Source organism: Pelophylax lessonae (assembly GCF_965119305.1).
Source record: "Pelophylax lessonae genome assembly, chromosome: 2".
In the NCBI taxonomy this organism is placed as follows: domain Eukaryota; kingdom Metazoa; phylum Chordata; class Amphibia; order Anura; family Ranidae; genus Pelophylax; species Pelophylax lessonae.
Genome location: NC_138769.1, coordinates 675,219,623 through 675,235,280, shown reverse-complemented (window position 1 = coordinate 675,235,280; position 15,658 = coordinate 675,219,623). Strand labels below are relative to the sequence as shown.

Sequence of the window (15,658 nt, the reverse complement as noted above, 5' to 3'; positions counted from 1 at the left end):
AAAGGGAACATAAAGCATGGAATATGGAATGAGGCAGTGTGGAATAGCAAATGCATATGCTTGGTATACAGAATGAGGTGGTGTGGAAAAAAGGGAACATACAAGATGACATATAGAATGAGGCGATATCGAGTGTACTAGCAGAGATATTTTTGTACCTTAAAGTGATATTAAAGGCAGATTTATTTTTGAACAAATATTTTTTACATGGTTTTGCACAGAGCAGCCTAGATCCTCCCTTTCTTGGTTCCCCCACAAGCACCCCTGGCTTCTGACTCCTCCCTCCTGCCGAATGCCCCCATAGCAAGCCGCTTGCTGCAGGGGCACCTGAGCAGGCTCGCTCCCAGGCCTCTGCTCTGTGTGTCCATTTACACATAGAGCGCAGCTCTGCCCCACCCCTGCTCTCTCCTCATTGGCTTACTGGCTGTGATTGACAGTAGCAGGGGTCAATAGCAATGCTGTCTCAGACAATGAGGAGGCAGAGAAATGTACATCTCCCATGCACATTGCTGGATCGAGATGGGGCTCGGTAAGTATTAGGGGGGGACTGATGGTCATAAGAATGCATAAAGGTAAACACCTTGAGCCTTTACAACCAGTTTAATTTAATGATCCCAGCCTTATTTAGATCTCCAATAATGCAGACACGCATGGATTGCAGTGAAACTAAAGCTGATCAGTCCCCTATGCCCAAGGATAAAGAGAGGTGTTTGCCTTTTTATTTAGGCTGTGCCCCATTCCAACCTCTGATTGGTGTTGATCTTTAGTGACAGCTCAGCCGATCGCTGCTGTCACTTGTAAGCAAGCAGATAGGGCAGATGCATGCGTACACTACTCACTTCTACTAATGGGCTATGCATTGGAGAATGTTATTGGTCAGAGCTGGGAAAAAGAATTGAGTAAGCTAACTTGCTCTGGCTTGGCTCTTTGTTTGATATGTGGCAGCAGTGATTGGCTTACTCATATACAAATTCCTCTGTGATTCATTCACATGACATGGTGAAGGACGTGCTTCCTGCTGCCACTGCATCTCTCTGTTCCACTGTTCCCCTAGTGGGGGGGGCTCTACTGGAGGGAGGAGCTCTATACTGGAGGAGGGAGCTCTGCATTTGAGGAGGGGGGTTTGCACTAGAGGGAGGAAGCCTGTACTAGAGAAAAATTGTATTGGAAGAGGGTTGGGGCTGTGTTGGAGGGGATCGGTCTGTACTGGAGGGAAGAGGTCTGTACTGGAGGAGGGAGCTCTTTATTGGAGAAGGAAGGTTTGTACTGGTGCAGATGTAGAGGTCTGTACTCAAGGAAGGAGGTCTTTCTGTACTGGAGGGGGATGGAAGGTGGGGTTTCTGTACTGGATGGGGATATAGAAGTCTGTACTGAAAAGAGGGGGTCTGTACTGAAGGGGAAAGGGCTCTGTACTGGAAGGATGAGGTCTGTGCTGGTGATGGGTTGAGTGGGTCTGTACAGAAGTTATGAGGTCTGTATGGGAGAAAGTCTGTGCTGGTGGAGGAGGAGGAGATGTGTAATTAAAGGGGGTTTGGACTGGTGGAGAGAGAGGAGGTCTATATTGGAGGGGGTTTGTACTGGAGGTGTATTTTGTACTGGTAGAGAGGATGGGAGTCTTGACTGGTGGGGAGAGAGGTTGTCTGTACTTGAGGGGGGGGGGGTCTGTACTGATAGGGAGGGAGGGGTCCGTACGGATTGGGAAAGAAGGAGTCACAACTGGAGGGGGGGGGTGTGTACTGCAGAGGGGTATTTATTAAAAAGGGACTGGGAATGGGGGATCTGTGCTCTGGGGGTGGTCTGTATAGGGGTCTGTATTCTAAAGGGGCTGAGAGGATAGTCTGTGCTGAGGTGGGTTAGGGCTGTGGGGGAAAATTTGTATTGGGAGTATATGGGTTGGGGGTGATTTGTACTGGTAGGAGGAGGGAGTAATTTTTGTTTTAACTTTTTTGCACTGGCCTTTGCCTTATTCACTCCTGACCCCTACATGCTATGAATTATGCACTCCTGAAGCTTGCACAATGGACACCATGTTGTACAATTTTTTTTATTTAATATGTTTTTTATTGAATTTTATACAGATTATACAAGCCTGAAAGAAAGAAAGGAAAAAGGGGGATCTCCCCAAATTTTATACAGTTAGGCAATCCCTGCTCGTCATAACTAGAACCAATGCAGAAAACATACGGTTTAATATACCTACAAAAATCAATATTTCTGGGATTATTAAGCATTTTAGACCAGTTGTTTAAGCAGGAGCGCTCCACTAAAGAGAGGAGAGGAAGAAAAGAAAAGAGAGAGAAAAAAAAACAAACACCATGTTGTACAATTGTTGCTGTTTGTCACTGTATAAATAGATGGGTTGTCACACTATAAGTAGACTGTACTAAGAGTTATAGCTAGCTAAACATAAATTATTTTATTAATGAGCAAAACCTTAATTGATGTGTTTGTGTCTCTATTATGATGAATCTTCCAGCAGTGCCAGGTGGGATGCTTATCAAAGATGCTGTAGACTGTGCGCTCACTGCTTTGCATTGTGGCGGTGTGTGATTTCTTCAGTGTTGTCACATGGAAAGATTTGGTGGAATGTTTGCAAGGATGTGAGTGGTGTACCCACTTTTGTGGGATACTGTACATATTATACCTTATTAACTAGGTAATATAAGATATAAAGTATTTTCTTGTTAAACTGTAATGGATTCATGGCTAATGATATATTTCATAATTCATTGTTTATTTTCACACTAGACATATTGAATAAAGATCCTCCAACAATAAAGCAGAAAAAAAAAGAAAAAAAAAGATGCTGTAAGAATATCTGTAAACCACACCCATATGACAGTGCCCACTTTTCAATTGCCACACTACACATGCCACATTCTGCACCTTTAAAGCGTGTCCCTCTTTGCCAGGTTCAAAAGTTGGGGCTATGGGTGCCATGCTCTCCTCAACTGGAGCCCAGGGCACCTCCCTTGCCGGCCATACCCTAAATGTGCCACCGCTCATAGATAAAATATAAAAGAATAAAGGGGCATGGCTGGCAGTGGAGTAAGATATCTGCAGCTCCTCTCAGCCCAGAGACTTATAACGGAATGCAATATATGCATGCCAAAGCCCACCTTCATGTACCCATATTCTATAAAATTTGGAACCCCTGGTGGACACATCCTAAATGTTTAAACCTGACTTAATTTGAAAGCCTTAGATTAGCACAATTCACCATTCATTCCTGATATGACCATTCTTCTGTATACCTACCTCACCTGTCCGATTTCATAGCCTACTAAGGTGCGCTTATTCTCCAGAAATGTGACACATTAGCAGCCATATGTCTTGTAATCTGTCATACCTATTTGTACACAACATATTTTTATAATTTGTACATGAAAAATGATTCTGAATGTTCGATGAATCACCTTTCTCATTTGTATTACTAAAATTGACAATTAACTTGAAGTTAAAAATAAAATATAAAAAATGAGGTTGCGTGGAGTAAATAGGCACTCTATATGTCAAGCCATAAAACTGCATGCATTCTAGGTTGCTCCCTTCATCCTAGGTTGTTAGGGCTAGGTTGCATCTTAGGCTGTTAAAGCGGTTGTAAACCCTATAAAAAAAAAAATAAAAAAAAAAAAGCCTGCAAGACAAAGGCATAATGAGCTAGTATGCATCGCATACTAGCCCATTATGTGTAACTTACCTTAGAACGAAGCCCCGACACGGACCCCCGGACATCGCTGCGGGCGCTGCCATGATCCCTCGCCGTCTCTTCCGGGTTCGACGGCTCCGGCGCGCTGATTGGCCGGAGCCGCGATGACGTCACACGTGCCGGTTTAGGAGATATTATTTGTACCTACAGGTAAGCCTTATTATAGGCTTACCTGTAGGTAAAAGTGTCAAAAAGCGGGATACTACCGCTTTAAGACATAGGTGAGTCATTGCATCTAGTATCCTTGGTTGCTAGAATGCAGGTGGCTCCTTCTGCCTATCATCCTAGATTACTAGGATCCAGTTGGTCGGCGGCAGGCAATAGGCTGCATTAACATTGTACGCTTGTATGCATGTAAATGTTACGCAAACCTTTACATGCATACAGTATGTAGCACCCTCCTAGGTAGGTTCTAGGAAAACCAATAAAGGGGGGCCTGATTGTTCAGCTAGGCTGTCATGTGTTTCCAGGTGTGCCTGTTGAGCTTGGGGAGTCTCCCCACTGTGTCCAATGAGGGCTCTCATTGGAAAGTGGAGCAAACCTGGCCAATAGCACACCAGGGCTTGTATCTATTCCAGAGGGCAGAATCTGTCGCAATGCATCCTGGGATGGGGTATAAGTCTGAGGGGGGCACATGACAGAGCATCTTTGGCAGGAAGCAGAGTCCCAGGAGGAGGGTGATGGCTGTCTCGCCTCCTGTCAGCGGTAATGAAGGTGTCCTTGGCAGTTGGCCTGAAGGACAGAAGGTTGAGCTGAGCTGCAGAGGGATCCGGTGTGCTGACTGAGTGGAGCTGCGCGGGCAGAAGTTTCCAGGAAAGCAGTGTCGTGAGTACTGTAAACTGCCCAGGGACTGCCTAGGATAGGGAACCACTCCAGAGGGTTGGAGGGATCCAGGAGCCAGTTAACCAGTAAAGGGGGCTTGGAAAGGGGGTGCCAGTGCTTAAGCCCTGAAAATAAGTGTGTGTAGAGAGGGTGCCGGTGCTGGCCCTGAAGTGTTAAGCAATGCAGCAATCTTATAAGTAGCTACCTCAGTGAAGAGGAAGCTTTAACAAGGACTTTGTGCCACATGAGAGTGTCAGAAGTCAGTTCAGAGTTAACAGACAGCAAGTCAGCGTTAACCAGCGTTAACCAGAGTCATCCAGCGTTGACCGGCATCCAGCCAGCATCAAGCCATCGCTAATAGGCATTTTTCAGTTGTCCCACTAAAATTGTGCATAGTTGAGCCAGAAGAGTATCCCACTCATCCCTTCTCACATCCAAGTTCACAATAAACATAAAAAACCCAAAGATACTGGACTGTTCCTTGTCTCAGTGCTCACACTTGGAGAACTTGCTTAAATGTGCTGTTGTTGTTAGCGGTAACCCTGACGGACCCATATCCAGCAAAATGGCTGGGAATCCTGCTACAAGTATAAATAATGCTAACATCAATAGCCCTTGATGCGGTCATGCCCTGAATGCAGTGCAACATTATGGCCCCAGGTGCAACTGTGTGAATGGGCACATTGAATAATCTATTACTGCATACAGATGTGTACAAAACCATATGCTGTATGCAGCATTTTTAATGCCCATGAGCCCTAATGGTGATGGGAAAAAATGGGGCCTAATAACTGCACAGTGAACAGCCATGGCTTTGCCTCTGCTACCTATACGGACAGGCCTAAGTTGTGTAATGGTAAATTCAGCCCTGGGAATAAAACTTGACATGAAGTCATTTAAAAACAGATGTCCATTCTAAGGGGAGTGTTCCTTTAAATACATCAATATCCTTCTTCACGCTGATTTTATTGATGCTTTTCACCTTTCCCTCAACCTAAAACAGAAGGTTCCTCTGAATCATTTTTTTTATCTCAAAAACTGCTTTTAAAGCAATTTGAGAGGGAATATGCTGTAAATAAACCCATGGGAGCAAGATTTATATTTATAGTCCCATAACTACTATATTTTCCTTGTCATTTATGTGTGAAAAGACAGACCTGAAATTACAATGCAGCTTTGATGTTTAAAGTGCTGATGGTATTCTCCCAGGAAAACGCATTCTTTGTATTCTGGGCTAAAAATATTTGTGTATAAAATGTACATTTATGTATACATATACAGAATCTCTGGCAGGCACGTTACGCTTTTTCCATTTTGATGAGTGTTGGATCTTCTTTTTTCTTTTTAACTGTACATTTTACTTGAGTAGATTTATAAAGCATTGGATGTGACATTCAGCCAACATTCACTGCAGACGTATCTTACTGACTCATGGGTGTTAAATTACAGGGGTTGATTCACCTGCAGTGAATGTTAGGTAAATGTCACATCCTCACTGCTTTGTAAATATAAGCTAAAGGCTCCTTTCACACTATCCGTCCGTCGGATTCAGATACCTGTGAATGAATGACACGGCTGTGCGGGTGGAGCGCCGAGTTAAAGAAAACATCAGGAGCATTCGGGGAGAAGAACCCCTGGTTTCAATAAAGAGGGCTGTTTTAGGGTGGGGGCTGTGAACTGTGACCATGTTTCATGTTATAGAAATTGATAAAAAAACCAGGGAAAAAGGGAGATCTATAGTTATAAAGGAATATATCCTTAGACAGAGTATATAGACTGTAATGGTAATATTTACCAGGAACCACAGGCAACCAATATTATACTGAAAAACAAGACAATGGAGTAGAGAGGATGTAGGTCCTCTCAGGATGGTTGCAAAAACTAGGCTCACTATAGTCAACAGTGCATAAATTAATTTATTAGGTGATTATCAAACAAATAAACAAAATACAATGAAGTATCTAAATCCTGAAAATTCAGTGAAGTAAGATAAAAATATATATGACCTTTTGGACCAGGGAAGGAATATTGCAGATTCCTGCAATGTCCTTACCATGCCACATTAACCATAAGGAAAATAATCTACGTAGATTATGTAGGAACATAGGGTGTGGTATCCAGTTGGATTAGTACACCATTTCTATAGTCATGACTGAAAGTATTAAATATGTCAAGAATATACCATTTTGCACAAAATATATTGAAAATAATTAAGGTAGATCACAATCAACAGTGGTGATAATCAAGTGACTCAGCATGCGCAAATGGTCATAGGTATAGGGTTCCTTCCGATTTTTTAAGGAATATAGGTCAAAAGGGTTAAATGACTCAATGTGTCACAATGGTGTGGGAAGTATGTTGACCTTTAGAAAAGGAAGAAAGTATGTGCTGCACAATGCACGTTGGTTTAGACGTTGGAGCTCATACTGTTAGGGTATATTGTCATATTGATGTAAAATCAAGGTATTGGTATCTGTATCCTTTGGTATGACACAATGCAGCGGCTGTGGTTACCACAGAGTACTTATTGGTAAGGGGCAATGATAAATATAAGAGAATGTCAATATATTTATCTCTCGCTCTTTAAATAGAGACTGATGGGTATATAATATCCCTTTTTATGAGTAAGACTCTGAAGGCTGTGAAAGAAATGACAGCCTCAATAGATGTGTGGAGGGGCTCGTGACACCCGGGACCGGAGCAACTAGGGAAGGGGAGTAATATTTTTGCAGTGTTTAAGTAAAAACATCCGGGTACATCCGATACTTAATCCTGCTGAGGAATGGTGAATGAAGAAATCTTCTCACCGTTACTCACCCATAGAAGACCGGTCAACCTGCCTCAGTGTATCTGAGCTTCGTTACCTCTGTTTGTTAGGGGCACCTCTACATCTGGGTAGTCTGCTCATCTCCTGTAGTCATCAGATGGCTCCGTAGCTGGTAGCTAGAGTTAGCTTGTTCCTTCGGTGGTTTTAAATTTGCCGCGATGTCGGGAGTGGTCTGAAGTCCGGGGAGAAGGGGTTTTTTTTGATTTGTGTTGGAGGGAGGTGGAGGGGATGAGAGTGAGAGCTCTATCCTCTTCCTCCTGATGCCCGTACTCTTGCGGTTTACCGCATGCATGTGCCGTACCAGTTTCCTTTTCAGTTCCGTGTATGATCGGAGGTTTCCTTGGCGTGGTGGGTGTGGCGCTGGTGTGTGATGTTAACGCGTTTCGCGTGATGACGCACGCTTCTTCAGAACAAATTCAGAGCAAATTTAAAACCACCGAAGGAACAAGCTAACTCTAGCTACCAGCTACGGAGCCATCTGATGACTACAGGAGATGAGCAGACTACCCAGATGTAGAGGTGCCCCTAACAAACAGAGGTAACGAAGCTCAGATACACTGAGGCAGGTTGACCGGTCTTCTATGGGTGAGTAACGGTGAGAAGATTTCTTCATTCACCATTCCTCAGCAGGATTAAGTATCGGATGTACCCGGATGTTTTTACTTAAACACTGCAAAAATATTACTCCCCTTCCCTAGTTGCTCCGGTCCCGGGTGTCACGAGCCCCTCCACACATCTATTGAGGCTGTCATTTCTTTCACAGCCTTCAGAGTCTTACTCATAAAAAGGGATATTATATACCCATCAGTCTCTATTTAAAGAGCGAGAGATAAATATATTGACATTCTCTTATATTTATCATTGCCCCTTACCAATAAGTACTCTGTGGTAACCACAGCCGCTGCATTGTGTCATACCAAAGGATACAGATACCAATACCTTGATTTTACATCAATATGACAATATACCCTAACAGTATGAGCTCCAACGTCTAAACCAACGTGCATTGTGCAGCACATACTTTCTTCCTTTTCTAAAGGTCAACATACTTCCCACACCATTGTGACACATTGAGTCATTTAACCCTTTTGACCTATATTCCTTAAAAAATCGGAAGGAACCCTATACCTATGACCATTTGCGCATGCTGAGTCACTTGATTATCACCACTGTTGATTGTGATCTACCTTAATTATTTTCAATATATTTTGTGCAAAATGGTATATTCTTGACATATTTAATACTTTCAGTCATGACTATAGAAATGGTGTACTAATCCAACTGGATACCACACCCTATGTTCCTACATAATCTACTTAGATTATTTTCCTTATGGTTAATGTGGCATGGTAAGGACATTGCAGGAATCTGCAATATTCCTTCCCTGGTCCAAAAGGTCATATATATTTTTATCTTACTTCACTGAATTTTCAGGATTTAGATACTTTATTGTATTTTGTTTATTTGTTTGATAATCACCTAATAAATTAATTTATGCACTGTTGACTATAGTGAGCCTAGTTTTTGCAACCATCCTGAGAGGACCTACATCCTCTCTACTCCATTGTCTTGTTTTTCATGTTTCATGTTACACCCTAAATATGGTTGTAACATGAAGTATGCTAGGAAAGATGGACTTAGTTTATAAAATGAATAGCAAGTCACCGCGGTACATGCACTGCTGTATATTACACTGCCATGTGTTAGCGCAATGCACATGTGTGACTGGGCCCTTGCTATCATCTCTGTATAAATGTCAGCCTGGCAATAGAAATGGGGCAGATGTCTGGTCTATTATATATATATACAGTGGGTACGGAAAGTATTCAGACCCCCTTAAATTTTTCACTCTTTGTTATATTGCAGCCATTTGCTAAAATCATTTAAGTTCATTCTTCTTCCTCATGAATGTACACATAGCACCCCATACTGACAGAAAAACACAGAATTGTTGACATTGTTGCAGATTTATTAAAAAAGAAAAACTGAAATATCACATGGTCCTAAGTATTCAGACCCTTTGCTCAGTATTTAGTAGAAGCCCCCTTTTGATCTAATACAGCCAGGAGTCTTTTTGGGAAAGATGCAACAAGTCTTTCACACCTGGATTTGGGGATCCTCTGCCATTCCTCCTTGCAGATCCTCTCCAGTTCTGTCAGGTTGGATGGTAAACGTTGGTGGACAGCCATTTTTAGGTCTCTCCAGAGATGCTCAATTGGGTTTAAGTCAGGGCTCTGGCTGGGCCATTCAAGAACAGTCATGGAGTTGTTGTGAAGCCACTCCTTTTTTATTTTAGCTGTGTGCTTAGGGTCATTGTCTTGTTGGAAGGTAAACCTTCGGCCCAGTCTGAGGTCCAGAGCACTCTGGAGAAGGTTTTTGTCCAGGATATATCTGTACTTGGCCGCATTCATCTTTCCCTCGATTGCAACCAGTCGTCCTGTCCCTGCAGCTGAAAAACACCCCCACAGCATGATGCTGCCACCACCATGCTTCACTGTTGGGACTGTATTGGACAGGTGATGAGCAGTGCCTGGTTTTCTCCACACATACCGCTTAGAATTAAGGCCAAAAAGTTCTTTTTTGTTCTCATCAGACCAGAGAATCTTATTTCTCACCATCTTGGAGTCCTTCAGGTGTTTTTTTAGCAAACTCCATGCGGGCTTTCATGTGTCTTACACTGAGGAGAGGCTTCCGTCGGGCCACTCTGCCATAAAGCCCCGACTGGTGGAGGGCTGCAGTGATGGTTGACTTTCTACAACTTTCTCCCATCTCCTGACTGCATCTCTGGAGCTCAGCCACAGTGATCTCTGGGTTCTTCTTTACCTCTCTCACCAAGGCTCTTCTCCCCCGATAGCTCAGTTTGGCCGGACGGCCAGCTCTAGGAGGGGTTCTGGTCATCCCAAACGTCTTCCATTTGAGGATTATGGAGGCCACTGTGCTCTTAGGAACCTTAAGTGCAGCAGAAATCTTTTTGTAACCTTGGCCAGATCTGTGCCTTGCCACAATTCTGTCTCTGAGCTCTTCAGGCAGTTCCTTTGACCTCATGATTCTCATTTGCTCTGACATGCATTGTGATCTGGAAGGTCTTATATAGACAGGTGTGTGGCTTTCCTAATCAAGTCCAATCAGTATAATCAAACACAGCTGGACTCAAATGAAGGTGTAGAACCACTTCAAGGATGATCAGAAGAAATGGAAAGCACCTGAGTTAAATATATTAGTGTCACAGCAAAGGGTCTGAATACTTAGGACCATGTGATATTTCAGTTTTTCTTTTTTAATAAATCTGCAACAATGTCAACAATTCTGTGTTTTTCTGTCAGTATGGGGTGCTATGTGTACATTCATGAGAAAGAAGAATGAACTTAAATGATTTTAGCAAATGGCTGCAATATAACAAAGAGTGAAAAATTTAAGGGGGTCTGAATACTTTCCGTGCCCACTATATATATATATATATATATATATATATATATATATATATATATATATATATATTGGTAAATTTTGTTCTGTGAAAAAAAAAAGTATTGACTTACATAACTCTTCTAATCTTTTATGCTGTCTTTTGATTAATCCACTCTTGCCAGACATCAATAAAGTCTTTTCATACAAGATATCAAACATCTGCGTGAACGATCAGAAAATGACAAAAAAAAACCTTGTATTTTGTTTCTATAGGTTCTCACCCCTAACAATATCTAAGGCTTTGTTTTTCTCCACACCTTAATTCATTTTCTTATCATCAAATAATAGCCTTGGAGCTCCATGATTCTGATAAGAATCTCTAAACCATGCGCCGCAGATTATGCTGTTTAATCTCATTACACGAGTGTTATCTTTTTTTTTTTTTTTTTTGAAAAATGATAACTTCAAATGACACAGATAACTGATAGGAAAATAAAGATGAAACCAATGTGTAAAAAAAAACCACGAATGCCTTTTAATACAGGTAGGAGTTGGTAGGTTTTCCTTGTACTTGTGGGGGTTTCCTTTTCCTTCCATAATCAGATGGCCATCTTGCATTTCTGCCACCATCAGCACTGATCTACCGTAAACCAATTTTGGGTCTATTCCCTCTGAAGCACTAAAGCTTCCTTAGCCCAAAGTTCTATCCCCACCTGTTCCTGACTTAGCGAGATATTGTCGATGAGGTGGGAGAGGTTTTTTTTTTTCTTCCAAAACTTCTTAGCCAGACGTGCACTTATGCTATGCACTTTCATTTGATCCCATGGAGAGTGGTGGCAAACTTTTCACAGTGTTGAACACAAAGTGCATGGTGCATGTATACAGGGCTGTCTTTAACACAGAGCAAAAGGGGCAGCTGCCCCGGGCCCAGTCATTGATGTGGAGCCCAAAGCAGCTGCCCCTTGGGCCCGCACTGTATGCAAATAGTTGATAAGTGAATTCAGGAGGGCCCAAGAAAATTTTTGCCCAGGGTCCAATCAATATTAAAGACATGCATGTATGGGCCCAGAAGTCTTTGAGAAGAAACTCTGTGGCCTCATCATTGATATCTCAGTGGATTGAAGACAGATGAGTAAAGGGACCTGTGCCGATGGGCTTTTGTTTATGTTAGAACTGTTTCTCTCCCCATACAAGTCAACGGCAAGACAAAAGCATCTTGAAGCCAGTTGATGCATCTTAGAAGGAGGTCACATGCACGTCAGAGGGAGGTTAACTGTACATCAAATTACCTGTTAAGGAGCTGTGAATGATCTCAGAAATGTCCCAAGCTGACCTCAAATGCAAGAAAAAGGCATCTGAAAGTATACTGCCTTTGCCCATTAACTTAACCCCAAAGCCTGTTGACAAAGGCTCTAAGACTAGCAGAAAGAGCTGAGTCCGTTGAAGTTAAAACTGTAACTGCAGCTAATTGCAATGTTTTTTTCCTCAAAGCTGGAAAATTATTTTTCCAAAATAGACAATTAAAAAAATATTGCAAGAATGGGGACATGTTTGGGTTCACAGTGGTCGTTAAAGTGTATTAATCCCCAAAACAAAAATGTAATATATTGCAGTTTACCAATCAGATGTGATAGCTACATTAATTACATTTTTCAAGCCTGTTTTCCTTTGTTTTTACTTGGCGATTGTGCCAGTAACACACTTCCTAGCTTCGGCTAGATTCAGATTTATGTGGGTGCGGGATTGCAAGGAAATGTTATCCTTTTCTGCAACCCTTCTCCTACTGCCTATAACATAGAGAAGCATTTCCTGGAGTCCTTAGAGTTTATAAAGAACAATGTAACCAATAGCAATCATCACAGGCAAAGAGGACAAGTCAACTCAAACGATGTTGGGCAAGATCAATAGATATTCTTTTTAACTTATCATACAGATTTAACACATTAAATGATACATTTAACAGAAAGAGGGACCAAAAAAGAGAAGTTAATTGTTATTGTTTAGATAATCTTTAAGATCTCCCAGAGTAGATGAGCAATCCATGGATGAATGGTCTACTTGCAGATTGACATATGTATGTCTTTTTTTTGTTCTATACAAAATATGAATTATATGATTTACCATTCTGCTTACAGATCTTGGGAATTTTAGTGGCCGTGTAAGAAGCGCAGTCTCAGTAAGGGAAGGACAAGGCGTGGTTCTCATGTGCTCACCGCCACATCATTCACCAGGTAACATTGCATTTTATTTTGGCGTTTTAGAAATATTCAGATGTTCCTGATGTCAATAGAGTATTGTATCTTCGTATGCTGAGACTATTTGTTTTCATTATGCTTCATGAGCAGACCTGAAATAAAAAATAAGCTAATTTATTATTTGAAGAACATCTTGCTGTGGTGCAAGAAAGACTATAGGAAACGTTATTTAAAATGAAGAAAACCAGTTGAAAGGGTCAATGTCCACCGTCAATTTCTTCAATGTCTATGGTATCGGTAAGCAGCTGAGGGACCAGAGGCAAGATGAAAGCCTCCTCTCATTTAACTACAATGCCTTAAAGTTGAACTCGAGGAATTCAGCTACTTTGTAAGATTACTTTGTAAGATTGTAGAGGTTAAGTGCAATGAGGTTCATGCAATGTCGATCTCTGTAATTTTTATTTTTCTGAGTTTCAGGAGTTTTCAGTTCTGACACTAGACCCTCTGATCTCAGCAACTTCATGCTGCAGAGTCTCATGCAGCTATTGTGTCCCCCTCCCCTCCTCCTGACCAATCAGAGAGCACTTTATATTAGGTAAACTCTTTCACAGAATACAATAGCTTTTGTGGCTGAACAGCAGAGGGGAAGTGGCTGGAAAAGATGTTGTGCCTATATTCTGCCAGAGCTCTGTGAGTGTAGTGACAGCTGTACTCCCAGAGATAAGACCACTAGATGGCATGCACCTTGTTGGACTTAAAATTATTGTAAAGTCTTTTTTTTTTTCTTTTACAACAAAAATTTGATACTTATCTCCTCTAGTTGGTTTTGCACAGAGCAGCCCTTCTCGGTTCCTTTTTGCTGCTCCTGGCCCCTCCCACCTATCGAGGGCCTCCACAGCAAGCAGCTTGCTATGGGGGAACCCAGGCCGAGCTACAGCTCCATGTGTCCATTCAGACACAAAGCTACCATACGGCCTGCCCCTCCTCTCTCCTCATTGGCTAACTAACTTAGATTGATAACCATGGGAGCCAATGGCACCGTGACTGTGTCTCAGCCAATCAGGAAGGAGAGTCCCGGATGGCTGAGGGACTCGTGGACATTGCTGGACAGAGAGGGATCTCAGGTAAGTATTGGGGGGGGGGGGCTGCTGCACACAGAAGGCTTTTTATCTTAATGTAAAGAATGCATTAAGATAAAAAAACCTTCTGACTTTTCAAGTTCTTTATATCATACTGTGCCTGCACATTTTATGAAGTGACTGAATTCCTGGAGTTCAGCTTTAACCACTTCTGGATCAGAAGATTTTCCACCTTAATGACCAGGCCATATTTTGTGATTCGGCACTGCGTTAATTTAACGGACAATTGCGCGGTCGTGCAATGCTGTACCTAAATAAAATTGATATGTTTTTTTCTCCACAAATAAAGCTTTCTTTTGGTGGTATTTGATCACCTGTGCGATTTTTATTTTTTGCGCTATAAACAAAAAAGGGCGACAATTCTGAAAAAAAAAACAATATTTTTCACATTCTGCTATATGACATTGCCAAAAACATATTTAAAAATCAACATTTTTTAACATTTTTTACTAATTTGTTTTCTGCTACATATTTTTGGTAAAAAAAGCGTATTTTGATTGGTTTGCGCAAAAGTTACTGCGTCTACTAATTACATGAAAGATTTATGTAATTTTTATTGTTTTTTTTTTTTTTTTAATAGTAATGGCGGCGATCTGCAATTATTTACGTGAATGCGACATTGCGGCGGACAGATCAGACCCCTGACTGACATTTTTGACACTTTTGGGGGGACCAGTGACATTACTACAGCAATCAGTCCTAAAAATATGCACTGTTACTGTAATAATGACACTGTCAGGGAAGGGATTAACAGTGTGGGTGATAAAAGGGTTAAATGTTGACTCAGTGTTGTGCGTCTGACCGGGCTGTGCGACTCAGTGTTGTGCGTCTGACCGGGCTGTGCGTCTGACCGGGCTGTGCGACTGAGTGTTGTGCGTCTGACCTGGCTGTGCGACTGAGTGTTGTGCGTCTGACCCGGCTGTGCGACTGAGTGTTGTGCGACTGACTGGGCTGTGCAGCTGAGAGTGTTGTGCGACTGACCGGGCTTTGCGGCTGAAAGTGTTGTGCGACTGACCGGGCTGTGAGATTGTGAGTGTTGTGCAACTGAGTGTCAAGTGAGTGGAGCGGAATACCAGAGGGTGAGAAGGTAGCGTTAGGAAGCCAGGAAATAGCCACATAGGATAGACTTAAATCGCTGAATCCCCATTAGATTAGATTAGTAGGTACAATGCCTGGTGGGTGTGGAGATGCGACTCGGTGTACATCTTGTGATATGTATGCGTTCCTCAGACATGTGATCGAGGGCGAATACAAATGCGCAAAATGTAAGCACGTTGCTTCCCTGGAAGCTCAGGTCCTGAATCTAGGGAAGCAGCTGGCAACACTGAGACGAATGTCCATACCGGAGGAGAGCCAGGATCGTACCAGTCAGGTGCAGACAGGGGTCTGCACAGAGGTGGGTGCAGGCATCAGAGCAGAGCAGAGGGGTGACAGTTAGGAGGGGTAGAAGGGGACAAGGCAAGGAGGCTGATCCTGGGCGGTAGCACCCCAATAGATACGCCCTGTTGTGTGATGTTGGGGAAACCAGTCAGGGACCAGCATTGCTGGAGCAGAGTGA

At 42.4% G+C, this 15,658-nt stretch overlaps 1 protein-coding gene across 3 annotated transcripts in view; it reads left to right on the top strand.

Annotated features, from left to right (window-relative positions):
* CNTN5 (contactin 5) overlaps positions 1–15,658 on the top strand; it is a 2,223,160-nt gene that overhangs the window by 1,625,069 nt on the left and 582,433 nt on the right. For all 3 annotated transcript variants that reach the window (XM_082244684.1, XM_082244682.1, XM_082244683.1), the window contains one exon: positions 12,902–12,997. In XM_082244684.1, coding sequence (XP_082100810.1) covers positions 12,902–12,997 — 96 coding nt within the window. The remainder of the gene's footprint in view (positions 1–12,901; positions 12,998–15,658) is intronic.